Source organism: Stigmatopora nigra, chromosome 11 (genome assembly GCF_051989575.1).
Source record: "Stigmatopora nigra isolate UIUO_SnigA chromosome 11, RoL_Snig_1.1, whole genome shotgun sequence".
Lineage (NCBI taxonomy): Eukaryota > Metazoa > Chordata > Actinopteri > Syngnathiformes > Syngnathidae > Stigmatopora > Stigmatopora nigra.
Genome location: NC_135518.1, coordinates 14862689 through 14889204, shown reverse-complemented (window position 1 = coordinate 14889204; position 26516 = coordinate 14862689). Strand labels below are relative to the sequence as shown.

General features: G+C 62.1%; 1 protein-coding gene across 1 annotated transcript in view; it reads right to left on the bottom strand.

Moving 5' to 3' along the window:
* Positions 1–1404: 1404 nt before the first annotated feature.
* The window catches only part of ttn.2 (titin, tandem duplicate 2), a 144223-nt gene continuing 119111 nt past the window's right edge, over positions 1405–26516 (bottom strand). The window contains exons 218-255 of the mRNA XM_077727514.1: positions 25280–25582; positions 24862–25158; positions 24498–24785; positions 24010–24309; positions 23784–23935; positions 23553–23703; positions 23105–23404; positions 21231–22997; positions 20856–21149; positions 20485–20772; positions 20101–20400; positions 19681–20015; positions 17818–19549; positions 17313–17615; positions 16882–17193; positions 16500–16790; positions 16124–16423; positions 15910–16051; positions 15615–15778; positions 15237–15539; positions 14881–15162; positions 14198–14791; positions 13825–14115; positions 13443–13742; positions 12919–13221; positions 12529–12831; positions 12197–12465; positions 11800–12115; positions 11410–11715; positions 11021–11320; positions 10378–10953; positions 9982–10287; positions 9522–9904; positions 9213–9423; positions 4102–9131; positions 3375–4005; positions 3018–3314; positions 1405–2943 (exon numbers count right to left, since the gene is read on the bottom strand). Coding sequence (XP_077583640.1) covers positions 2651–2943; positions 3018–3314; positions 3375–4005; positions 4102–9131; positions 9213–9423; positions 9522–9904; positions 9982–10287; positions 10378–10953; positions 11021–11320; positions 11410–11715; positions 11800–12115; positions 12197–12465; positions 12529–12831; positions 12919–13221; positions 13443–13742; positions 13825–14115; positions 14198–14791; positions 14881–15162; positions 15237–15539; positions 15615–15778; positions 15910–16051; positions 16124–16423; positions 16500–16790; positions 16882–17193; positions 17313–17615; positions 17818–19549; positions 19681–20015; positions 20101–20400; positions 20485–20772; positions 20856–21149; positions 21231–22997; positions 23105–23404; positions 23553–23703; positions 23784–23935; positions 24010–24309; positions 24498–24785; positions 24862–25158; positions 25280–25582 — 19313 coding nt within the window. The 3' untranslated portion in view covers positions 1405–2650. The remainder of the gene's footprint in view (positions 2944–3017; positions 3315–3374; positions 4006–4101; positions 9132–9212; positions 9424–9521; positions 9905–9981; positions 10288–10377; positions 10954–11020; positions 11321–11409; positions 11716–11799; positions 12116–12196; positions 12466–12528; positions 12832–12918; positions 13222–13442; positions 13743–13824; positions 14116–14197; positions 14792–14880; positions 15163–15236; positions 15540–15614; positions 15779–15909; positions 16052–16123; positions 16424–16499; positions 16791–16881; positions 17194–17312; positions 17616–17817; positions 19550–19680; positions 20016–20100; positions 20401–20484; positions 20773–20855; positions 21150–21230; positions 22998–23104; positions 23405–23552; positions 23704–23783; positions 23936–24009; positions 24310–24497; positions 24786–24861; positions 25159–25279; positions 25583–26516) is intronic.

The window sequence follows — 26516 nt, the reverse complement described above, 5'->3', positions numbered from 1 at the left end:
CAAAACAAAAAAAACTCGGTCACGTGGGGTGGGGGTTGTTTTGGTGGACACAGAACCTCGTCGTTGCCTGACATCCACGGCGAATCTGGGGGGGGCGTCCGTCATCGTCCGTGGCCTAAATGCATTGGAAAAAGGGGGTCAAATCTAAAAAAAAATGTCTTGAAAATCAAATATGGACTGTCAAATGAAAATGTCCATCATAGTAGGAGGCCTGTGATTGGAGCAAGTTAGCGGCGGTCAAAGAAGGCCCAAAAAAAGACCGCCATTGTGCCTTTGGGGACGCCGTCGCTCACTCAAACGGAACATCTCATTAAAAGCCAGCACGCCCGCTGGCTCACAAAAAGGAAAGCCAAAGTCCTTATATGGTCAAGAGCAGCCAGGACATATGTACTATACACACTGGCCGGCGTGAGCGAGCGAGCGAGCATTGGTGCAGGAAATGAAGATGGGGTGGAAAAAAAAATGAAGGAAAACATTGGAAAGATGCTGCGACGATCCCGTCAGACAACTATTCAAAAAAAAAAAAAAAAACGGGGCTTCAAAATGGCCATAAAAAGCTCATAAACAAACGTGTGTGTCGGTCGTGGGAGTATTTCCTGTTTCTGAAAAAAAAAACTGTTGTTTTTTTGTGCCAATCTGTGATGACTCCAGTTTTTTGATTGGGTGCTTCATTTTTGGAACACTTCAAGTCTACACGCCGCACGGTAGGATTTTCCAAAATGTTCTTTCCCAGACGTCTCGTGGGAAATGACCAAAGTGGATGGAGGAATAGAAAGTGAGACCCCCCCCCCCCACTTCAAGTGTGCCAAAACAAAGGCAGAAATATGGACACATCTCCAGCAAGTGATGGACATTTAGAGCCAAATTAGCGAGGGACAAAGTCTGAACGATGATCGGACTATGTATTACAAAAAAAGGAAAGAGTGGAGTGACTTTTTGACCTGGGCTGCCAATGGGTTCACGTACTCACCGAGGTGGAAGGAAACGCACACATGCACACATGCACACATGCACGCACGCACGCACGCACGCACGAGTACGCGCACAGAGATCCATCCTTGCCCTTCTTGGGTGGACAAGACGGCACATTTTTACAGTGTGCGAGCAGCGTGTTTTGTCTTTATAAGGCTTCTTCCACTTGTCTGCTTGCTGGCGCTTGGATTTTGCTGCTCTCGCTCGCGTGCGTGCGTGGCTTCTTCTCATGCACGAGAGAGGGAGAACACTCGAGCGAGCGTCCTCGAGCGGACACTTTGGGAAGTGCACTCTTGGTCAAAGCTTTGGTGACGCTTTTTCTGTGCAAAAGTCTACAGCTCTCGCTCGCCTCATTTGCCACCAATCCATCCATTTTGCATCATTATGAACTCATTTCGGCCAGGTGAATAAAGGAAGACAAGAGTCGTGCTGCTGTGCTGACAATCACGCTTTATTCTATCCACAATCAAAAAAACTCCAGGAGGCGGCGGAAAAAAAAACCAAAAAAAGTAAACCAAACACTAGAGAGAGAGAGAGAGCAAAGGAGGAGCAAGATGGAGGACAGGTCCTCCATCCTTCCCTCCGTGGCTCTTCACGCTCACACACGCTAACTATAAGACACGCACGCACGCTGCGGCCTCCGGAGGAGCCCACCTCGTGTCGGAGGTCGGCCCTAAAAAAAACCCCAAGGACGATAAGGAGACGCGCCGGGGTCGGGTGGCGAAGGCCGTTCGCCCATCCCGGCCCAACGCGCCCTCCAAAATCGTCCGCCGCCGCGTCAGCTCCGTTCGCGCCGCTTACGCGAGGGTATTACGCAAACGGCGCTCGGGAGCTGGCGCCCGCGGCTCGCCCTTTTTTTTTTGTTTTTTTGGCAGTTTTTCTTTTTCTGTCTTTCGTCGGGTCAACGTCGGCAGGGAGACGCTCTACCTGCCGAGGCCATCTTAGACATCGACGTCGGTGACGTCGAGGCGCGCGGTTTACTTTTGCTTTCTGCCGTTAGCGGGTATTCGTTCCACGGGGGACTTTCTCCTGCTAAAGCAAGTCGGTTTCATCGTCGTAAAAAAACGAGGCATACATTCCTGGTCACATCCGGCTATATACATTATGTACATAACGGGGGATGTCCCCGTGGCCAATGGAGGCCAGTCGGGGGGAAACAAAACGCATCCAAATGGCCAATCTATATTTGGGGCGTTTTCCAAACGGCGCCCTCAAAGGTTGCCGTGGTTACGTAGAAAAAGTAGATCCGTGTCTTTCTTTCTTATGGTGGTTCGCTCCAATTTTAGGAATAAATCAATCCATACGTAATGTGCCAGAGCGGGCGGTGGAATTGGCTCGGCCAATTGGTTGGTTGCATGCTTGATTGCTAGTGAGCTGGGATAGGCTCCGGCACCCCCGCTCTCCTTGTGAGGATGAGCGACGACGGACAGCCTTGGAATTTTCTTCTTTTCCCCCCACTTGAAATTTCAAAGTAGAAATAAATAAATACAAAAGCCGTTGGCGGGAATTGGGACTCCATCTCGGGGACATCCCTTTACATTGCACGAGTGGAGATACTTGAGGTCGTCGCGTTTGGTCAAAAAGAGAAAATTGCTATTTACAAGTCCGGTCCAGTCTTCAGCAAAAATAAGGGGGGGTGATGGGGGGGGGGGAAGGGCCGGGCTTGGCCTCTTCCACCCTACGCCGAGCGAACGGCGATGCGAACGGTGGCCGTGTCGCCACCCAGCGGGTTGGAGAGCTCCAAGACGTAGACGCCGGCGTCTTCCGGGCGCACTCCGGCGATGATGAGGGTGGCCAGGTCCTCGCCCGTCTCCACGTGGAAGCGGCCGCCCGGCGTGGCCCGGACGGGACGTCCGTCGCGGGACCACGAGGCGTCCACGTCCTCGCCCGAGAAGGCGCAGGCCACCGTCAGGACTTTGCCCGCCTCGATGCTGATGTCCTCGGGCATGGCCTCGATTCGGGGGGCTCCGCCTGCCGGAGACCGGACGTTAACTTTAGGCTTAGGGCCAACCACACCGGCGTCAATGTTGATTACAAGGTCTTACCGATGGTCACGAAGGAAGATCCGCCGAGGAGCGATCGCATCCCCGTCACGGCGCCGGAGCTGACGGCGTACGACTGGGACGCCGCCGCCGCCGCCATCGAAGAAGAAGACACGCTGGACACGGACATGCTCTGGAACTTCATCTCGCCGAAAGCGTGGCTCTCGCTCACCGAGGAGCGTTGGGCCGAGGACGAGGAGAAGGACGAAGAAGAAGACGACTCCACCGTGCGACTTTCTCTCCTGGTGGCCGTGGAGGAGGCGGTGGAGGACGACTCGCTCAAAGTGCTGCCGGCGGAGGCTGGAAAAGCGTGACCTGCGTCAACCGACGGGCTCCCCCACAGACCCGGAGACGACTCACCTTCGAGTGCCAGCTGCGTTTGGCGGTAAGCGGCCACGGAGGATCGGACGGCGCGGTACGCCTGCCCGCCCAAGGACAAGGACGACTTGGACACGCCTCCTTCCGACGTCATCTCGCAGGTGTACTCTCCCTGGTCGGCGTCGACGGGGTCTCGGATCAGGAGTTGACAGGAACCCTCCGAGTGGCTGCTTTGGAAGCGCTGGCTCTGGGAGAGGCGCCTGCCGTCGCGGTACCACGCCACCTCCCGGACGGCGGCCTCGCAAACGCAAGACATCTTCACGGCGTCTCGGTAAGCCACGGCCGCCAGCCGACTGGTCACTTTGGGCGGGGGCGGGGATTTGACTGGCTCGGGCTCGGGGGATTTGGCGGCCCCGGGCGACTTGACGCCCGAGGGTTCCGGCGATTTGACGCCTCTGGGGCTCTTGGCGCCGGACGCTTCCGGGGACTTGAGGCCCTTGGGGGTTTTGCCGCCGACGGGCTCGGGGGATTTCATCCCTCGGGGTGTCTTGGCTTCCTGGCCTTCGGGTGACTTGGCCGGGACTTGTGGCTTGGGTCCCGGTTCGGGAGATTTTACGGCCCTGGGGGACACGATTCCGTCGGGTTCGGGGGATTTCATTCCGGGAGTCGGCGACTTCGCGCCTGGTTTCTTGACGGCCGGAGACGGAGACGGAGCCGGGGACTTGACACCGGCTACCGGTGACTTGACTCTGGGTGTCGGTGATTTGACGGAGGGCTCGGGAGATTGGACTCCGGCTTCGGGAGACTTGACCCCGGCCGCTGGCGACTTGACCACAGGTTCTGGAGACTTGACGCTTGGTTCAGGAGACTTGACACTAGGCTCAGGGGACTTGACCTTAGGCGGTGGTGACTTGACCAGAGGTTCCGGAGACTTGACCAAAGGTTCGGGAGACTTGACGCTCGGTGCCGGTGAACGGGGGCCAGGTTCAGGGGACTTGACGCCGGGCACCGACGACTGGACGCCCTGGACCTCTTTGGTAACGGCCCGGCGGATAGTCAGGGTGAACCGAGCTTCCTGTCGGCCCGCCGAGTTTTCCACGACCACCGTGTAACGTCCTTCGTCGGAAGAAGTCACGGATGAAATCTCCAGACCGGACTTGTACTGCGTGGTGGTGACCTTAACGCGGTCGCCGCCGACGAGGGTCCCGCCCTCGTGCGCCCACGTGACGGAGGGCGCCGGCTCCCCGTCGATATCGCAGGAGAAGCGGGCCGTCTCGCCCCGGGCCAGGGTCAGAGACTGGGGCCGGGTGAGGAATCGGGCCGCCGCGGGCGACTTGACGGCTTTCTGGACGGAGGGCTGCTCCCGCTGGGACGCGGACGCCGAATACTTGCTTTCGGCCGCGGCGTGCTTCTCCAGGGAGGCAAACTTCTCCGAAGAGTAGGAGGAGGCCGAGGACAGTTGCTCGGCGGAGGCGTACCTGACGGACGAGGCGTAGCGCTCCGCCGACGAGAAGCGCTCGGAGCGGCGCTCGGAGCGGACCTCGGAGCGGTCCTCGGAGCGGCCCTCGGAAGCGTCCCGCCGAGCCTCCGACGTGACGGCGCTCTCTTCCGCTCGGAAGTGGCTCTCCGACTCGTAGCCGGCCTCGAAGCGGGACCAGTGGTAGTGATCGCTGCGCGTCATTTCGGGGACCACGCTCTTGGGGACTTCCTCGTCCTTGCGTCGGGACGAGAAGGCGGTGTAGGCGCCGCCCACCACCTCCAAGGTGGCGTAGTCCGAGGCCTCCCCCCTGGCGTTGGAGCAGTAGCAGCGGTAGGTGCCGCCGTCCTCCTCCCGGCAGTCCAGGATGGCCACGGTCAGGACCCCCCTCACGTCGCTGAAGACGTACTTGCCGGCGGGAGCCCGGGAGATGGGCTTCCCGTTGTGGAACCAGTGGACCTGGGCCTCCGGCTTGGCCTGGACGTTGAGCGTGAACTTGGTGTCCTGGCCCAGCGGCACTCGGTGCGAGCGCATCCTGAGCGTGACGCGGGGCCCGTGATCCAGGCTGAAGGGAGACTGGCTCACCAGCTGGTAGGTCCTCTCCGACTTCAAGGCGGCCTTTTTGGCCTCGTAGCGGGACATGATGTCCAAGCGGGCCGAGCGCTCCAGGCGGGAGGAGGAACGGGAGCTCCTCCTCTCCGCCGAGCCCACGGGGCTGGGCGAGCGGGGACGGGTTCGCTCGGGCGTGGGGGATCTCCTCTCCGCCCCGGCCGCCTCCGCCCGGGCCGCCTCCGCCGTCACGCCGGCGGGACGGATTAGCTCGGAGACGGGGCGCATCAGCTCCATGTAGGTGGGGGACAGCGAACGCCGCCTTCTCAGCAGCTGAGAAACGCTGCGCTTTTTCCTGCTCTCCGTGACCACCGTCTGCCGGGCCGTCTGCCGGGTCTCCCGGCGCCCGGCCACGCGTCGATCCACGCGGACCGGGCTGACGGGGGGCGATGCCGAGAAGCCCAGCTCCAGTTCGTCTTCCGCCGTCATCCGCTCCCGCTGGCTCCAGCCTCCGCACGGGCAGTCGTCCTCGGCCGTGGACAGATCCCGGTCGCTCAGGTCGCCCAGGGATCTTCTCCTGGAGGCGAAGGACGCCTCGGACTCGGGGGAGGGCGAGCGGCGGGCCGGTCTGACGATCTCCAGGTCGTCCAAAGTCATTTTGGGAATCCTCCACCTGGGCCTGTACTGGTCGGTGATCCTGGGGAGCGGCACCACGTAGAACTGCTCCCACCGGGAGAGACGGATCCGCCTCTGCCTCTTCTGCGCGAACCTCTCCGTCTTGTGCGAGACCAGGTACTGGTCTTTGACCTTGCGGTACCACTTCATGTCGGAGAGGGCCACGAATCGCTTGATGGCCCTGTCCTCGTCCAGGGCTCGCCGGTCGTGGACCACGGGCTGGGGAATCTGGTAGGGCATGAAGATGCCGCGCTCTTCCTCCAGCCTGCCGCTCTCCGACTGGACGGCCGAGATGTCGAACTCGCCCTCCACGTTCTTGGTGCCCACGGCGGGCTTGTACATCTCGGCGGCAAATTTCAGCGCCTCCTGGGCCGTGGGGTTGAGCGGGAGCATCTCTTCGGTGGCCGCGATCCTCTGGGCCATCTTGTTGGTCTTCTCCATCTGCTTGAGCACGTGCAGGCGCTTCTCCTCCTCGCTCTTGTACTCTCTCCTGGTGTAGGTCAGGCGCTCCACCCGCAGGTCGGCCTGGCAGGTCACGGCGCCGGCCGAGTTGGCGGCCGTCACCTTGTAGACGCCGCCGTCCTCCGGCAGCGTCTCCCGGATGTACAGCACGTGGTGGTCGGCGTCCTCCTGGAGCAGTATGACCTTGGAGCCCAGCCGCAGGGGCTGGCCGTCCTTCTCCCACTTCAGCGAAGGGGCGGGGACCCCGGACACCCGGATGTCAAAGCGGACGCTCTCGCCTTCCAGGCACTCCACGTTGGTCAGCAGACGCTTGAAGGTGGGTCTGACGCTCTCCCGGGTGACGGGGTGCGGCGTCACGGTGAGACGGGCCTTGCAGCTGTCTTCCCCGTACTTGTTGCGGGCCACCACCGTGTACTCGGCGTCGTCGGCCGGCTCCAGGTCGTGCACCAGCAGCTGGTAGAGCCCCTTGTCGCTGAGGAAGGTGTACTTGGCGTGGCGCTCTCCGGGCTCCAGGACCTCTCCGTTCTTCAACCAGGTGACGGCGGGGTCAGGGTGGACGGTGACGGTGACGCCGAAGCGCACGTCCTGGCCCACGTAGGCGCTGCGGTTGTACAGGGGCAGCGTGAACTCGGGCGGCCTGTAGGCCACGGTGCCCTTGTCCGGCCTCTTGCGGAGCTTCTTGACGGAGCGGCCCAGGTAGTGCTCCCTCAGGCTCCTGACGCTCTGCACAAAGAGCTGGCCGCAGGCGCTGTCCTCGCCCTCGTCGCCGGTGACCCTGCAGCGGTAGACGCCGTCGTCGCTCTCCTCCACGTCCTTGACGTAGAGGCTGGCCGAGCCGTGGGCGTAGGACATCTCGTACTTGGAAGAGGATTGCAGTTGGCGGGCGCCAAAGTACCAGGCGGCCCGCGTGCTCCGGTCGAAGCCGGCCACGCCGCAGGTGAAGCGGACGTGGCCGCCCTCCTCCGCCGAGGCGTGCATGACCGGGCCGGCCCGGAGGCCGCTCCGCTCGGCGGCCATCTTCACCTTGCCCACCCCCAGTCCTCTGTGGTTGCGGAAGGCGCCGCCGTAGGCCACGCGGGCCGCCGAGACCACGGCGTCCGTCCGCTTGACCGTGGACTGGTAGTACCTCCTGTGTCTCAGCGTCCGGATGACCTTGCCGCTGACCTGTTCCAGCTTGCCCTTGAGCCAAGGGTGGTCCAGGGCCTGGCGGGCCGTCATGCGGAGCTCCCGCTCCTTGACCAGAAGCCTGTCCACAAAGTCCATGGCCTCCAGACTGACGTCCCCGAATGCTTCGGCCTCGAAAACGTACTCGCAGGCGGCGACGTTCTCCACGGTCTGGGCGAGCGACTCGGCGGCAAAGGGGTTGATGCCGCTCAGCAGCACGTAGGCCAACACGCCCACCGACCACATGTCGGTGGCGGTGGTGACCGAGTGGTGGCGGTGGACCTCGGGGGCGCAGTACTCGGGGGCCGAGAAGAGCAGGCGGATGTTTTCGCCCGGCACCAGCGGCCTGGCCTGACCCAAGTCCGTGATCTTGAGCAGGTGGCTTTTCCTGGTGGCGTAGACGATGTTCTCCGGCCGGATGTCAAAGTGGCCAAAGTTGTGGGCGTGCAAGAAGTCCAGGGCCTCGCACACCTGCCTGAGATAGCGCACGATCTCCCGCTCGGACAGCTCGAAGTTGGCGCTTCCCAGGCGCTCGAAGATGTCGCCTCCGGAGATGAACTCAAAGATCAGGACCATCTCCTCCATGCTTTCAAAGTATTCGTGCAGGTAGATGAGGTTTTGGTGCCTGGCCACGTTGAGGGCCTGGATTTCCCTGAGGACCAGCTCGCGCTCGGTCCCTTTGACCTTGATGAACTTGGCCATGAAAGTCTTCTTGGTGGCCAGCTCCACGCAACGGTAGACGGCCCCGAACTGACAGCGGGCCAGCTCCTCGGAAATGGCGTACTTGGAGGAGAGCTCCTTGATCTTGAAGGAGCGCGCCTCCTCCCCGACCACTTCCCGGCTCTCGTCCACTTCCTCGTCGTAGTTCCGGATCACCGACTTGTCCTCTTTGGTGGTGACGGCTTCCGTGGGGGCCGAGGGGGCGCCGGGGCCCAGCCGGTTCTCGGCCATCACGCGGAATCGATACTTGGCCTTGCCCAGGACGTTGAGGATGGTGACGCCGCACTCGGCGCTCTGGCCGGCGCGGATCCACCGGTCTGTGGATGTGGGGCATTTCTCCACCACGTAGCCCAGGATGGGGCTGCCGCCGTCGCCGGCGGGGGCCTCCCAGCTCAGAGTGATGGAGTCGCGCGACACCTGGCCGACCGTCAGGGCTTTGGGAGCCTCGGGGACGTCGGCGATGCTCACTTCCACGGTCTGCTTGTCCGTGCCGAACCTGTTTTTGGCCACGATGCTGTAGTAGCCCGTGTCCTTCTGCTCAACTCCCTTCTGGAAGACCAGCGAGGTGAAAGAGCGGGTGGTGATGATCTGGTGATGGGCCGAGTTGGACAGGACCTCCTGGCCCTTCTGCCAAGTGACGGCCGGCTCGGGCTTGCCGGAGACGGGGATCTTCACGCTGACGCGTTCGCCTCGGACGGCGTGGACCGCCCCCATTCCCTGCAGCTCCTTGGGCAGGTGGATCTTGGCGGGAACTGGAAGGACACGGAGGGCTCAGTCCATTTGAAGAAGGCGGCGTTTGGCCCAGTGAGAGAACACCGGCGTTTCGGCTTTACCTTCTACTTCCAAGTTGGCGCTAGTGGAAATTGAGCCTCCCGCGTTGGTGGCTCTGACTTGATAGACGGTGGCGTCGCACTCGTCGGCGGCGGTGATGACCAGCTGGTAGTAACCGCCCTTGAACTCCTGGGCTTTAATCTTGCTTCCGTCGGCCTGGATCTCCTTCCCGCTCCTGTACCATTTGACCGCGGGCTTGGGATGTCCCACCACCTGGGTACAAAGAAGGAGAAAGACGCCAGTCAGCCGCCGGGTGGCCCACGTGAAGGAAGCTGGGCCTCCGGGAGCTGGCCCGAGGCGCGGATAAGAACCTTGGTGACAAAGGTGGCGTTGGCGTGGTATTTGACGGTCATGTCGCGGATCTCCTCCCGGAAGCCGGGGGCGCGCGTGGCCCGCTGGGATTTGGGCACCACGGGCTCGGAGATCTCGCTCCAGTCGCTCTCCCCGCCCAGGTTCTGGCACTTGACGCGGAACTCGTACTCAAAGCCCTCAATTAGGCCGGTGACCTGGTAGCTGGTCTCCACCACGGTTTTGCCGGTGACCGACATCCACTTGTTCTGCTTCTTTTCGCGCTTCTCCAGGTGGTAGGCGGAGATTTTGGCGCCGCCGTCGCTGCCGGGCGGCTTCCAGCAAACCAGGCACGAGTCCCCGGTGGAGCTGACCACCGAGGGCCGCTGCGGAACGCCCGGTTTGTCTGGGGAACAGAGGCGGGGGAGTGAGAATCGGGACGGACGGACCGACGGACGGCCATCGCGCGGGCGCGGCCCTCACCGAAGGGACTCTTGACGATGACCACCGAGGGGATCTCCAGCGCTTGGCTGACGCCGTACTGATTCTGAGCAGAGACGCGGAAGTAGTATCCGGCGCTCTCCAACAGGTTGGGCACGCGGCAAGTGGTCCCGGAGACGGAGGAGGACACCAGGTTCCACACTTCTCCCTCCTTGGCCATGCGTTTCTCCACAATGTAGTTGGTGATCGTGGAGCCGCCGTCGTCTTTGGGAGCCTTCCAGCTGATGACCACCGAGCTCTTGAGCAGGGCATCCACCAGCACCGGACCCTCCGGGACGCACGGTTTATCTGAGGACGCGAAGCAACAAAAAAGACGGTGACGAGCGGCACCTCGGAAGGAACGTTTGAAAAGAGATATGGGCGGTGGGTGGTGGTCACCTTGGATCTCCACCCGCAAGACGGCGTCCACGGAGCCAAACTTGTTGCTGAGCTGGACCTTGTAGCGGCCGGCGTTGGTCTTCCTCTGCACGTTCCTCACCACCAGGTGGCTGTAGCTCTCCGTGTTCTCGATGATCACGCCCTCGGACGGGTTGAGGGGCTTCTTGTCGTAGAACCAGATGATCTGCGGGACGGGTCGGCCGATGTAGACCACGTGCAGGCGCAGGCTGGTTCCGGCCCCGGCGTAGTATTTCTCCTTGAGCGGGAAGCCGGGGTGCAGCTGGGGCGCCGCCTGCAGTCGCAGCTTGCCGCTGCTCTCCACCTCCCCGGCTTGGTTGATGGCCCGGCAGGTGTACAGGCCCTCGTCCTCCTGCTCGTCCGTGGCCACGCTGATGGAGTGGCGGCGGCCGTCCGAGCTCATCTTGTACTTGCGACTCTGGATCAGCTCCTTGCCGTAGCGGTACCACTTGATCTCGGGCAGGGGCCTGCCCACGATGCCGCAGGACAGCGTGCCCGACTCTCCCAGCTTGGCGGTGACATCCTGGATGTCTTCCTTCACGGTGGGAGCCTCGCCCACTGCCCAACGGGGACAGGACGAGTCAGCCGAGGGGAGGGGGGGGGGGAAGCCACGGCGGCGACTCACCGCTCAACTTGGTCTTGATGCCCATGGGCGTGCGCCTGGGCCTGCCGAGTCCGGCTTCGTTCTGGGCCGTGATCCTGAACTCGTACTCCGTGGCCTCCATCAGGCCGCCCATGGTGAACTGCCGGTCCTTGGAGCGCTCCTTGTTGCATTTCTTCCAGGCGCTTTCGCCGGACTGCCTGTACTCGATCCAGTAACCCATAATCTCCTTGCCCCCGTCAAAGTCGGGCCGCAACCAGTGGACGGTGATGGAGTCTTTGGTGACCGAGACGATGTCCATCTCTCCCGGTTGGCCGGGCTTGTCTGCGGGGGAGAAAGCGCACGGGAGGTCAACGGACGGGAGGCCTTCACGGGACGAGCCTTTCCGAGACCACGGCCGGCCGTCCACGCACCGAAGGGATCCTTGCAGACCGCCGATTCGGAGGCCGGGCCCGGCTCGCTCTGGCCCACGTCGTTTTGGGCCACGATCCGGAAGATGTACTCGGCGTCGGGGATGAGGCCGGTGATGTTGTACATGGTGGTGGTGATGTGAGTCTTGTTGTGGCGCACCCATTTTTCCGTGGAGAGCTCCCTCCTCTCCACAAAGTAGCCGGTGACCCGGGATCCCCCGTCGTCCCGGGGTCGGGCCCAGGACAGGGACACCGAGGACTTGGCCACGTCCATGATCTCGGGGGGATTGCCCGGGGGTTCCGGCGGACCTGCGTGGGGAGACCGTGGGGAGAGGTCAGGGAAAGAGCCCGTTGGGCGCCCCGCGCCGTAAATCCCCGGCGGCGGGCGCTCACAGAGGGGCGTCTTGGCCGTGACCGCCTCGTCCGACTTGAGAGAGCGGCTGACGCCGAACTGGTTCTCGGCCGAGACTCTGAAGTGGTACTGGGTGTTCTCCTTGAGGCCCTTGACCACCAGGGAGTTGTCGCTGACCCGCGAGTCCACGGTGTACCAAGCGGCCTTGGGGACCTCCCTCCTCTCCACCAGGTAGCCCAGGATGTCGGAACCGCCGTCGTCGGACGGGGGCCTCCAGCTGACCCGGACCGATCTGGCCTGAATGTCGTCGAACTCCAGGGGGCCCTCGGGAGCGTCTGGCCGCCCGATGACCTTGACCTAAAGACAAGCGGACGGACGCGGTGGGCACTTAATTCTGCCGGGCTGCGGGCGGGGCCGTCGGGATGGGCGCCGGCTCACCTTGATGTACACGGCTCTCCGGCCGCATTTGTTCTCCAGAAGCAGGTCGTAGGTACCCGTGTCGTCCCTGTGAGCCTCTTTGATGACCAGCTCCGTCAACTGGTCGCCGGTGGCGATCATGGCCCGGTGGGAGATGTCGCGTCCGTCCTTGGTCCACTTGCAGGTGGGGACGGGTTTGCCGCGGATGCGCACCGAGAGGCAGACCACGCCTCCTTGCCGCACCACGTAGCCCTCCTCGTATTTAGCGTCCAGCTCGTATTCGGGATAATCTGTGGGGCAAAGGAAATGTCATTCGACCGAACGGATGGGGTGGTCCGGCGGATGGGTCTTACTGAGCATCTCCTGGACTTTGACCACCCCGGGGACATCGGCGGGCCGGCCCGTGCCGCCGGCGTTGCAGGCCAGCACTCTGAACCGGTACTCGGCCCCCTGGGGCATGTGCGTGAGGGTGTACTCGCACATCTTGGTGGCCGTGGTGTTGCACAGGGTCCATTCCACCTGGTCCACCTTCTGCATCTCCACCAGGTAACCGCTGACCGCCGAGCCGCCTTCCTCCTCGGGAGGCGACCAGGCCAGAGACACGGAGGTTCTGGTGGTGTCCGTCACTCTGGGTTGGACCGGAGGACCCGGGGGCGCTGACGGGACGGAACGATTGCGGTCAGATCCGCGCACGCGCCGCCATTTCTGTCCCGTTCGCCGCCGCCGCCGCCGCGGTGGTTTACCTATGGGGTCCATGGCCACGGTGATGGCAGAGGTGTCGCTGGGTTTGCCGGCGCCTCTGGAGTTGATGGCGGTAACCCGGTATTCGTACTCCAAGCCTTCGATCAGGCCGGAAGAGCGGTATCTGGTCATGGTCACCGGGTTCTTGTTGATCCTCAGCCATCTGTCGGAACGAGGCTCCTTGCGCTCGATGACGTAGCCGGCGACGGCGCAGCCGCCGTCGTGCTCGGGCGGGCGCCAGGTCAGGGTCATGCCCTCGTGGCTGACGTCCAGCACCTCCGGTCTGCTAGGCGGTCCGGGGGTGGCTGCCCAGATGGAGCGTGGATAGATTAGGAGCGGAAATTTGGGCGAAGGACCGACAAGATCCCGACGAGATCCCGACAGGATCCCGACGAGATCCCGACGAGATCCCGACGAGATCCCGACGAGATCCCGACGAGATCCCGACGAGATCCCGACGAGATCCCGACGAGATCCCGACGAGATCCCGACGAGATCCCGACAAGATCTCGGCCGGCGGACTCACTCTCCACGCTCTTGCACTCCACCACTTCCGACTGCAGGAAGCAACCCACGCCGAAGCGGTTCATGGCCGCCACGCGGAACACGTACTCGGTCCCCTCGCTGAGTCTGGTGAACTTGTAGCAAGGTCGGGTCACCGATTCCGAGACGGTGACCCAGCCCGGGCGGTGGGCGTCGCGCTGTTCCACCACGTATCCGCTGATGTTGGCGCCGCCGTCCTTCTCGGGCGGTTCCCAGCTGACGGTGGCCGACAGACCGTCCACCTCCACGATCTTCACGGGGCCGACCGGTATGCCGGGTTTGTCTGGGACAGAAAGAAAGAGTAGATCATAGGCTGCAAACGTTGGGGGGAAAAAAAGGAAGTTCGGGGTCCGTTTGGGGCTTACCGAGGATGACCACTTTAATGACTTCGGTCGCCACCCCGACGGCGTTCTTGACCTCCAGCGTGTAGTCTCCCGTGTCCTTGATGGTGGTCTCGCGGATGACCAGCTGGCTGAATTTGCCGTTGCTGTGGATTTTGATCCGCTCCAAGCTGTCCTTCAGCTGGACGCCGTCCAAGAACCAGGAGCAGACGGCCTGCGGCTTGGCCGTTATGGGCAAGTTCAGCTCGATGGCTTTGCCCCGAGAGATGTAGACGCTCTTTTGAGGGATGCCGCTGATGTCGATCTTTGGCGCCACTGGGGGGGAGAAAAAAAAGACCCTTGGAGTCAGGTGAAAGGAGAAGGCCACCCCCCCAAAAAAACACTGTGCGGACCCTACCTTGGATCTCCCGGATGGTGACGGGGGTGACGGTGTCCACGGCTTCGCCGCTCCCGCGGCTGTTGAAGGCCCGGATCCTGAAAAAGTACTGGTCGTTTTCTGTCAGAGACTGGACGGTGTAGCGAGAGACGGAGGACTTGACGCTGGCCACCGCGGTCCACCTCTCCGTGGACACCCTGCAGGCTTCCACGGCGTAGCCCGTCAGCCGGCTGCCTCCCTCGTGGACGGGTCTCTCCCAGCCGAGGGTGACCGAGGACCCGGTGACGTCCAGCACCCGGAGGCCCTGGGGCGCCGACGGCACTTCGCACACCAGCACGGCCTCGGCCGTTTCGCAAGGTTCGCCCACGCCGTAGATGTTCTCCGGCAGGACTCGGAAGAAGTACCGGGCGCCCTCTTCCAGGTCGCCGATTCGGAAGAGGGTCTTGCGACACTCCGTGGTGACGGTCTTGTAGGACTTCATGTCGGCTTGGCGCTTTTCCACGATGTAGTTGCTGACGTGAGCGCCTCCGTCGATGGCGGGGACGTCCCAGGTGATGACCACCGACTCCCTGGTGTAGTCCTTGACTTTAACCGAAGCCGGGGGACCGGGAGTGTCTGGGGGAAGAGGGCCCGGAGAGACGCGTCACATCCCCCTTCTTTCTCGACGACGGCGAATGGCGGCCTCCCTGGGGATGTCCACCTACCGTAGATCTTGACCAGGATGGTGGCGGACTTCTTGCCGGACGGGTTTTCCGCCTCCACCACGTATTTTCCGGAGTCGTAGCGGTCCACCTTCTCCACGATCAGCACGGTGTAGCTGTCGGTGGTCTCGATGAAGCCCCGGCTCTGCAACTCCACCCCGGTCTTCCTCCAGGAGACCACCGGCGCGGGACGTCCGCCCACGGTCACGAAGAGGCGCAAAGTCCCTCCGGCACGGAGGCAGACGATCTTCTTCAGGTCCTCGTCCAGTTCCAGCTCGGGGATTTCTGCCGGGACGGTCGGGGCTGGGTTGGCGCGTTGCCGTGTCGGGTTTAGGCCGGCGTCCGGCGGCGAGACTCACCGATTCGCTCCAGGGGTTGTGTCTCGGCGGTGGGGTCGCCGAAGTCCCCGGTTCCGTTGGCGTTGACGGCCGCCACCCTGAATCTGTACTTCTTATTGGCCAAAAGGCCCCCGGCCAGATACTCGTTGGCCTTGATGGCCTTGGCGCTGGCGCGGTACCACTGCTCAGAACCTTCCTCCAGGATTTCCAGCACGTAGCCCGTCACGTCCGAGCCGCCGTCGTACATGGGCCGGGTCCAAGCCAGGCTGATGCTGTGCTTGGTGGTGTCCGTGACGCGGGGCGTGGACGGGGGAGCCGGGGTGTCTGCCAAAGTCGGGTACGTTTGAACGGGCCGGGACCATTCGGGCCACCAGAAACAAAAGAGGGAGGGAATCTCACAAGTGGGATCCTTCAGGACGATGTATGGCGAGGCGTCGCTGGGTTGACTGTTTCCCGCCGCGTTGACAGCCGTCACTCTGAACTGGTACTCGCTCCCTTCCATCAGGCCCGTGATCTTCAGACGGGTGTCGTAGATGGTGTACGTCTTGTTGACTCGCGTCCACCTTGTTGGCAAAAAAGGGATGGAAAGGAGGTGTCAGAGGAAAAGTAGCTGTAGCCGTTTGCTGGTCCCTTTGGTTGCAAAGAGCATAATCCCGATGCGAGAGATCCGCATTGCATTGACTGAAGTTCCCACCTGCTGCTGTTCTTCTCCCGTTTTTCAACCACATAAGTCTTGATCTCGCTGCCTCCGTCACTTTCCGGCTTCAGCCATTCCAGGATGACGTGTTCCTTACCCACCGCCGTGGCCTCCGGCTCGCCCGGCGGGGACGGCAAGGCTGCGGCGCACAACGGCTCGCTCACAATCACGGACAAAATGACAACATTTGCGCCACTTCGGCGGCCCTTACTGTAAGCGTTCCTGGCGACGACGGGCTGGGATTCCCGCGGGACGCCGGGCCCGTATTTGTTGACGCCGCGCACTCGGAAGACGTACTCGTTGCCTTTGATGAGGCGGGTGCTGACGCAGGACAGGCTCTTGCACTCGGTCTCCATGATGACCCAGTTGAGACGGCTGGTTTCTCGCCGTTCCACCACGTAGTGGCTGACGATGTCGCCGCCGTCCTCCAGGGGGATCTTCCAGGAGACGGTGCACTTCTCCTCGCTCACTCTGCTGATGACGATTTGGTCGGCGGGAGGCCCGGGAGTGTCTGAGGTAGGGAACACAAGGAAGTCGGACCGGAGACATTTGGGGACGTCCGGGAAGAATTTGCCCGCGCCACCCACCCGTGACTTTGACGTTGACGGCGGCCGTCTTGGTGCCGTTCATATTTTTGACGGTCAGGACGTAGCGACCGCTGTCGAAGCGGTCGCAGCTCTTGACCACGGCCGTGGCTCTGCTGCCGGTGTAGGTCAGCGAGTACTTGTCGCCGGGTTCCAGCATCTTGTCTCCCTTGGACCAGTACACGGTGGGTTCCGGTTTGCCGCCCACCGCGCCGTCCAGGACCAGGTCGGAGCCGGCGGCGACCACCACGGTCTCGCCCGTCAGCTTGCCGTCCAACTGGGCTCTGGGCGGGGCTGCGGGCGGAAAGAGACAAGATTCCATTTTGACCCGGAGAGCCGGGAAGAGACCGGTGGACCGGGAAGAGAGGCCACTTTGGATTCTTACAGTATTCATCCTTGCAGGTGACGGGTCCGGTGGAGGCGGAGGGCGCGCTGTGCACCCCGGCGGCATTCTTGGCCAGGACGCGGTATTGGAAGGTCTCTCCCTCCCCGAGGTTGCCCACGGTGAAGTAGTTCTCGGCGATGGTGGTGTAGTTGCACTTGAGCCAGCGGTTGTCGTCCCACTCGTCGGCGCTGTAGAGCTTTCTCTCCACCACGTAGCCCACGATCTTGCTGCCGCCGTCGTTGACGGGAACGCTCCAGCACAGCGACACCGAGGAGCTAGTGATGTCCGTCACCTGAGGGTGACCGGGAGGATCTAAAGAAGGAAGGAAGGAAGGAAGGAAGCAAGTGGTGGGTGCTCAAAGTTTCGTCAAAGCTTTCTCCACACGATGCAACTCGAACTGGATGGGAGGATATAGTAGATGGTTCACTCACCGACGGGGTTGAGCGCCACCACCGGTCTGGAGGCCTCGCTGGCCTTGCTAATTCCAGCAATGTTCATGGCGTAGACTCGGAACTGGTACTCCAGACCCTCGATGAGACTGGAGACCTTGTACTGACGCTCCAGGCAGGGCAACTTGTTCTCCCTCACCCACAGGATGGTATTGCGCTCTTTCTTCTCGATCCAGTAACCCGTGACCACGCTGCCGCCGTCGGCGTAGGGCAGGTCCCACTTGATGACGATGGCGTTGGCCGAAATGCTCACCACGTCGGGTCGAGTCGGCGGACTGGGAGGAACTGCGGGGAGCGGAAGGAAGCGCGCGTTAGTTGACGAAGCGCACGTTAGTTGACGAAGCGCACGTTAGTTGACGAAGCGCACGTTAGTTGACGAAGCGCACGTTAGTTGACGTGGTGCTCTAACGTGCGCTTCGTCAACTAACGTGCTCCAGCGGGGCGCGTCACCACCGGAGCCGAGCCAGCCGGGCGTACGGAAACGTACCGAAGGGATGTTCCATGACCACGGGAGAGGACTCGATGGACTTGCTGACGCCAAACTTGTTTTCGGCGCACACTCGGAAGGTGTACTCCATGTATTTGGTGAGGTGGGTGACCTTGATGGTGGTTCTCTGCACGCTGGAGTTGACCACCTGCCAAGAGGCCGAGCCGGACTGGCGCTTCTCCACGATGTAGTTGGCGATGTCGGCGCCGCCGTCGTCGTCGGGCGGCGACCAGGACAGCGAGCAGGACTCCGAGGACACGCCCGAGACGGCCAGGGGGCCGGCGGGCGGGCTGGGCCTTCCCACCACCAGCACGGTGACGGCAAAGACCTTGACCCCGGCGGCGTTCTCCAGCGTCAGGTAGTACTTGCCGCCGTCGCTCCTCTGGCTGTCCCGCACCACCAGGGAGGTCCTGTCGGCGGCGCTCCGGACGGACACTCGCTCCGTCTCCTTCACTTTCATCTCCTCCAGCTTCCAGGTGACCTTGGGCGCCGGCCTGCCGCCGATGGGGATGTCCAGGGCGAAGGTGTCGGAGACCTTGCAGGTGACCAGCTGGTTGCAGATGCCGCTGAGGTCGGCGGTGGGCTCCACGCGGGGCTCCCGGATCAGCACCGAGGTCAAGGTGCCCTGGGGCTGGCCGAGGCCGGCGTCGTTCTTGGCGCTCACGCGGAACTCGTACTGGGTGTCCTCCAGCAGGCCCTCCACCAGCATCTTCAGGGACTTGGTCTCCCCGGCCGACGACCAGGACCGCCTGTCCTCGGCCCGGTACTCCACCACGTAGCCGCGGATGTGGCTGCCGCCGTCGTGCTCGGGCTTGAGCCAGGCCAAGGAGGCGGTGGAAGAGCTAGTGTCCACCACGTCCACCCTCTTGGGCGGAGCCGGTTCCTCCGTGGCCACCACGGGCTCCTTCGTCTCGTGCGGCTCGCCTCGGCCGTACTGGTTGACGCCGCTGACTCGGAAGAGGTAGGACACGCCCGCCGCCAGGCCGCCCACCCTGATCATCTGCCGGGAGCACTTGGCGCTGACCTCCTGCCAGGAGAGGCGGGCGGCCTCGCGCCTCTCCACCACGTAGTACTGGATTCGGGATCCGCCGTCGTTGGCCGGCGCGTCCCACATGAGGGTCAGGGCTCCGCGCGTCACGTCTTTGAAGGCGAAGGCGCCGGGCGGCCCGGGCGTGTCCAGCACTTTGACCGTGAAGGTGATGGACTTGCGTCCGCCGTTGTTCTCCAGGCTCAGCGTGTACTTGCCGGCCTCGTAGCGGGTGCAGCCCTCCACCGTCAGGGCCGAGTGAGCGTCCGAGGTCACCACGTCGGCCGCGGGCGGCAGCTCGCCGTCCGCCCGGGACCAGGTGGCCAGGGGCACGGGCTTGCCCCGGAAGGCGGCCCGCAGGGAGAAGGTGCCGCCGTTCTTCACCGTGTGCGTCTGCTTGAAGTGGGCGTCCGTGTCGAACTCGGGGGAGGTCAGCCTGTCCAGGGCCCGCACGGCGTTGGCCGTGACGGAGCATTCGCCTTCCCCGGAGCCGTTGACGGCGCTGACCCTGAACTTGTAGAGCTCGCCGGGAGCCAGGCCCCGGGCCGTGTAGCGGCACTGGATGCAAATCTGGCTGTTGACTCGGTGCCACTCCTCCAGGCTGGCCTTGCACATGTCCACGTTGTAGCCGATGATGGGCAAGCCGCCGTCAAACACCGGCTTGGTCCATTCCAGGGTGACCGAGGATTTGGTGGAGTCCGTCACCTTTACGCAGGGGAGAGAGAGACGGAGGATGAGCGGACCGGGTCTGCTCACGTTTCTTGTTAAAGTCATCGCACCGCCCCCCCCCCCCCCACACAATTTAACCACGAGTTCCCGCTACCGCGCTGACCCACCTTGAGGAGCGTGGGGGCGCTGGGAGCGCTGGTGGGCTCTCTGCACTTGAAGAGCCTGGACGTGGCGCTAGCCGCTCCCACGCCGGCTCCGTTCTCCGCCATGACGCGGAACTCGTACTCGTTGCCTTCCGTCAGGTTGGTGACCCGGTGGCGGAGCTCGGTGATGGTCCTCTTGGAAGAGACCTTCAGCCAACGGAGACTCTTCTTCTCGCGTCTCTCCAAGATGTAGCGCTTGATCTCGTTGCCGCCGTCCGACCTCGGCCTGCTCCAGCAGAGGGTGATGCTGTTGCCCGTCACGTGGGTGGAGTCGGGGGTGCCGGGGGCCTCGGGCACGGCTGGGGGAGGGGAAGACGGAACACGGGTCAGTCCAAACCGGGGGGCCGGCGACCGAAAAAAAAGGCTCCCGGGAGCCACACTTACTGTATTGCATCTGCGCCACGAAGGGATGAGAGTCCAGCGGTTTGCCCGGGCCAAACTTGTTGACCGCCGAGATCCGGAACTGGTATTCGTTGCCCTTGATGAGGTTGGTGGCGCCGAAGGAGCAGGCCTCGCATTTGGACGTGACCAAGGCCCAGGAAAGTCGAGACGTTTCCCTCTTCTCCACCACGTAGTGGAGGATGGCGGCGCAACCGTCGTTCTCCGGAGGGTTCCACCACACCGAGCACTTCTCGGCCGTGATGCCGGTGAAACGGATGGGACCCTCTACGGCTCCGGGGGTATCTGAAACCGGGGGCGGACGCTTTTACAAAAGGAACGGAGCCGGCGGCGGGGGGTGGGGGGGGTTCGGCGTTCATTCCGAGCTACCTTGCACTCGGACGTTGACCTCGGCTCTCTTGGTGCCGGAGCTGTTCTTGGCCTCCACCGCGTAGACGCCTCGGTGGTTCCTGTTGGCGTCGCGGACAAACAGGCCGCCGGTCCCGATGCCGGACGTGATCTCCGTGTCCGTGGCCATCCTCGGGTCGATCTCCTTTCCGTCCTTGTACCAAGCCACCTGCGGCACCGGCCGCCCGCCGATCTTACAGCACAGCTTGATGTTCTCTCCGGCTCTCAGGGTCAACGCCTGGTCCGGAGACCATTCGATTTCGGGAGAAACTGGAAGGAAAAACAAATTCGTAGGGGAACGGTGAGGACGGCCAATCCCAAAATCGGGCTTTCCGAAACCGTCCGACACGTACCGCTCTCATCTTTGGTCATGATGTATCCCGAGGAGTTGGACGGGGGGCTGACGGTGCCCACGGCGTTGCGGGCGATCACCCTGAATTCGAAGCGGTCTCCGGCGGACAGGCCCGTCACGGTGAATTGGGTCCGGTCGATATCCGTGAAGTTGCAGCGCAGCCATTTGCCTCGGCCTTGGCGGCGCTCCACCCCGTAGGCCACGATCTTGCTGCCGCCGTCACGTTTGGGGACGTCCCACTTCAAGGTGACCGAGTCTCGGGTCACGTCGATGCAGGCGGGGTTGCCGGGCGGATCTGAAAAGGTTGGGGCGAGGGAGGGCCGGCTCAAAAACCTGCCCGGGGCAAACACACAAACGGCGGTCCCCGAAAACTCACCCACGGGGGCGATGGCCAGGGCGTGCTTGCTCTGCTCGCCGACGGGACCCAGCCCGGCGTTGTTCTCGGCGTAGACTCTGAAGGAGTACTCCAAGCCCTCCAACAGGCCCAGAATCCTGTACTCTCTGTTGGAGACGATGGCAGAGTTGACCTTCTGCCAGAGGAGACTGTTGCGGTCCTTTTTCTCCACGTGGTAGCCGAGGAGCGGGGAGCCTCCGTCGAACTCCGGGGCCTCCCAGCGGATGCTCATCCCGTCGCCGGTCACGTTGTAGGCCAGCGGTCTTCCGGGGGCACCCGGAGGCGTGTACTGGTGCTGCGCCTGGATTTGGGCCGAGGCCAGGGCCTCGCCCACGCCGTACTTGTTCTCGGCGCGGACCCGGAACAGGTACGAGGCTCCCTTGACCAGGTTGGGAATCTTGAAGGAGGTCCGCACCACGCTGGAGCAAACCATCTTCCAGTTGGCCTGAGAGGTCTCGCGCTTCTCCACGCTGTAGCAGGTGATCTCGCCGCCGCCGTTCTCCTGGGGTTGATCCCAGGAGATGATGATGTGCTGGGCCTTGATCTCGTCAAAGCGGACGGGACCCACGGGCGCCGAGGGCGGTCCCAGCACCGTCACCTCCACGTCAAAGTACTTCTTGACGCTGCCGTTGTCCAGCACCAGGGTGTACTGGCCGGCGTGGGCCTTCTCGGCCCCGCGGACCGTCACCGCCGTCTTGTGGTCGGTGGTCCGGAAGCGGATCTTGTCGTTTTCCTTCAGGGGCAAATTGTCCTTCAGCCAGCTGACCTTGGGCCGGGGCTTCCCCCAGAAGGGCAGCTCGACGTGGATGTTCTGAGTCACGCGGACGGCCAGCTCTCCGTCGGGGTAGTCGGCCAGGCTGGCCTCGGGCGGAATCGCCAGCTCCGTCACGGTGACGGGGCCGATCTGCGAGAAGTCGCCCAGGCCCTTTTCGTTCTTGGCCGAGACCCTGAAGTTCATCTCCGAGTCCTCCTCCAAGTCCGTCACCCGGTAGGTGCAGCGCTTGCAGGCGGCGGCAAAAGTCCAGCCGACGTTGTCCTCGTTGCGCTTTTCCACCACGTACTCCGAGATGTGGCTGCCGCCGTCGTGGTCGGGCCGCTCCCAGCGCAGGGTGACGGAGGTCTTGGTGGAGTCCGGCGCCCGCAGCCCCTTGACGGGACCGGGGGTCTCGGCGGCCCTGACGGGCTCGGCCGTCTCGCAGGCGTCGCCCGTGCCGAACTCGTTTTCGGCCGTCACGCGGAAGTAGTAGGCCGTGTCCTCCTCCAGACCGGACACCTTGTAGCTGGTGTGGGCGCACTCCTCCGTCATCTTCTGGTAGGCCTTCATGGTGGAGGCCTTCTTCTCCACGATGTACTTGGTGACGGGGGAACCGCCGTCGACGAGGGGAGCCTCCCAACTCAGCGTCAGTTGGCCCCGGCTCACGTTCTTGACCAGGAGTTTCTGGCAGACCGAGGGACTGTCCAGAACCTTGAGGGAAAGCGTCAGGATCTTGGGCTCCCCCACGCCGTTCTCGATCTCCAGCAGGTACTTGCCGCAGTCGTCCCGCGTGACCTTGGGGATCACCAGGGCGGTGGCGCGCTCGCTACTGCTGACCGTGTAGCGGGCGTCGCCGGCCACGTTGCGCTCGCCGCGGCGCCAGGTCACGCCCGGCGCCGGGCGTCCCTTCAGGGGGACCATCATCTCCACGTCGCGTCCCGCCCGAGCGGTGTACTGGGTCACCATGGGGACGTCCAGGTCCACGTCGGCCTCCTCTGTGGAGAGGGAAAACAAATGAGCGATTCGGCCAACCGTGCGAGGGCGGGCGATCCTGGACAAAAGACCAGTTAGACCGAGAGCCCTCCTCTACGGAGATACCGACCCAAGATGTCCTTGGCTTGCACGGGCTGGTACATCTTGATGTCTTCTCCTTTGCCTTTGATATTGACGGCGGAAACTCTGAAGAAGTAGTAGGTTGCCGGCTTGAGGTGGGACACCACGTACTCGCAGGTCTTCACTTGGGGATTGACCGTGGCCCACTCTCGCTCCTCCGAGTTCATCTGCTCCAGGAAATAGTGCGTGATCGGGCTGCCGCCGTCGTACACCGGCTCTTCCCAGCCCAGGGTGATGGAGGTCTTGGTGGAGTCCACCACGTGCAATTTGGACGGTTCCCCGGGAAGATCTGGAGAAGACAAACGAGCAGTTAGTTGCGATTCCTTGGCCTTACGGCGGAGGCCAAAGCGGAGGCCAAAGCGAAGGCCAAAGCGAAGGCCAAAGCGAAGGCCAAAGCGAAGGCCAAAGCGAAGGCCAAAGCGAAGGCCAAAGCTTACCGATGGGATCGTAGGCCTTGTAAAATTCAGAGTCCCCGGAGTAGTTTCCTGCTCCGGCCTTGTTGACGGCACAGACTCGGTATTGGTACTCGTTGTTCTCCACCAGTCCGGTGACCTTCTGCCTGGTGTCTCTGATGGTGCCCTTGACCACCTGAGCCAAAAATGGTCGGTCAGCCGCAAAGACTTACCGGGGGACCGATTCCACACTAAAAAGGAATCCGGCTAACGCACCTTAAACCACTGTAGACTCTTCTTCTCCCTCTTTTCCAGGTAGTAACCATCAATGTCGCTACCTCCATCCATGGCCGGTCTCTCCCAAACCACCGTCATGGTGGCCTTGGTGATCATGGACACTTGAGGTTTGGACGGCTCGCTGGGAGGAACTGCCAAGAGAGAGAGGGGACAATCAGACCCAGCCGACTGCCGTGTCATGTTGTGGGCGGGGTTGACTTCCTACCAAAAGCGTTCTTGGCCACCACGGGCGCCGACTCCAGGGGGTCTCCCACGCCGTACTTGTTGACGCCTCGGACTCTGAAGATGTACTCGTTGCCGCCGATGAGTCTGGGCACGTTGACGATGCAATCCACCAGTTTCTCCGAGATGACGGACCACATGACTCTGCTGGTCTCCCTCTTCTCCACCACGTAGTGCGTCACCATGGCGCCGCCCTCGTCGGCCGGAGGAGACCACATGATGGTGATGTTGTCGGCGGTCACCTTCTTCAACTGAATCTCGCCGTCGGGCGGGCCGGGCCGGTCTGTGAGCATTGGAGCGTGTTTGGTCAATCATTTTACCAATGCGATACCACGGACGGTCAACCTCATCCGTCATTTTACCAATGCCATACCACGGACGGTACGAGCGGTGAGAACGGAGCATATTTTGGACACGAATCCAATACCGAGGGAAAAGTCTTGATGCTATACTATTTTGACTTTGCCGTACCTTGAATGAGCAATCGGACGACGGCGCAGGCCGATCCCAGGGCGTTCTTCACCCTGACCTCGTAGGTACCGGAGTCCAGCCGGGTGGTGTCCCTCAGGAAGACGCCGGTTGACTCCGAGGTGTGTTTGAAGGAGAGCTGGCCACCGGCTTGGATCTCTCGTCCGTCTTTCAGCCACTCGATGGTAGGGGCGGGTTTGGCGACCATGCGGAAGGTCAATTCCACATCCGAGCCCGCCCTGTGCTTCACCTCGTTCAGGTACTCTGGCGGTATCACGATCTCCGGCGCACCTGACGGGGGGAGGCCGGTGAGAACCTCGCCGTGGTCCGGGGCGCGTGGCCCTTACAGAGGCCATTTTCTACGTACCGAAGGTGTCGACGCAGGTGGCGGGTCCGGCGGTGGCCGACGGGTTGCTGATGGAGCCCACGGCGTTCTTGGCCATCACTCGGAATTCGTAGCTTTGGTCCCGAGTCAGGCCGCTGACGGTGTAGCGCGTCTCCTTGATGTTGGTCAGGTTGGCCTTGGACCATCTGCCGTTGACGCCCTCCCTCTTCTCCACCAGGTAGCCGGTGATCTGGGAGCCGCCGTCGAAGTTGGGCGCCTGCCAGGCCAGGCTGATGGAGTTCTTGGTGATGTCGCTGACGCGCAGATTGACGGGCGCTTCTGCAAGGACACGCTCGTCTTTCAGAATGCAAACCTCCACAAGCAAGGGGGGGAGGACCGCGCACCGGACGACGTCGCCCACCCAACCCGGAGGGCCGGCCGGCCGGCCGGCGCTACCTACCGCAAGCGTCGATGGCCAGCACGGCGTCGGAGATCTTGCTGAATTGGCCGACTCCGGCGGCGTTCTCGGCCGCCACTTTGAACTCGTAAATGAGTCCGGCGTGAACGTTGGTGACCTTGAAGTGCGTGGCCCGGATCACCATCCTGTTGACTCTCTGCCACAGGATGCTGTTCTTGTCTTTCATCTGCAGGTGGTAGCCGAAGACGTGGCTGCCGCCGTCCGACTTGGGCTCGTTCCAGGCCACGCCGATGCTCTCCCTGGTCACGCCCGTGATCTCTGGCGTGGAAGGCGCCTCGGGCACGGCTGCGGGAGGACAGAAAGTCGGGAACTGGATCAATATTCCAATTTTTTTTATAGATAGAAAACTGTTTATTTGAACTTGTTTTTCTTAGTAAGGGAAAACATCTAATCATCGTTTGTTTTTCATTTATAATAAAAAAAAAAAGTTGTGAACTGGCTTCTATGTGTTTCCAAGCCACCCAGCAAACACAACGCTTGAATGGATGGGGGTTGGGCCACTGTGGGTGAGGAGGAGCAGCAGCCACCGACTGAGCTGACTGACAAACTTGGAAGGAGTGGGTGGGGGTTGGGCTGTGACAAGCAGCTGACGCCTATCCACTGATTGCAGTCGCAGGACACTTAGTATTGCGGAAAGTTTTCTTCTTTACAAGTTGAACACAAAACACTCACTTTTGGCCCCTATTTTTTAAGTTTGCGCAGCCCTGATAAATAACTGCCTAGTCTTATAGAGTGCTATGGAGGTCCAATGCTTCAATTTCTTGGAGGCACTCGCTCGCTCTTCAAAGGTCAAAAGTTTGCACTTTGATGGCCCATGTGTAAAAAAAGGGAAAAAATAAAAATAAAGAATAAAAGGTCTTGAACTGGCTGCTTTGGGTTTTCCAAACAACCCAGCAAAGACTCAGCTGACAATATTGAATGGATGGGGTTGGGCCACTGCGGGTGAAGAGGGGAGGGGAGGGGAGGGGGGAGCTTTCTGCTCAAGCCCGTTCAGAAGTGACTGACAAACTTGGAAGGAGCGGGTGGGGGTTGGGCTGTGACATGCAGCTGATGCCAATCCACCGATTGGAGTCGCAGGACACTTAGTATTGCGGAAAGTTTTCCTCTTTACAAGTCGAACACAAAACACTCACTTTTGCCCCCCTTTTTAAAAAAAGTTTTCCAAGCCCTGTTAAATAAATGCCTAGTCTCAGGGGACGTCGGGTTCCCTCATGTGACT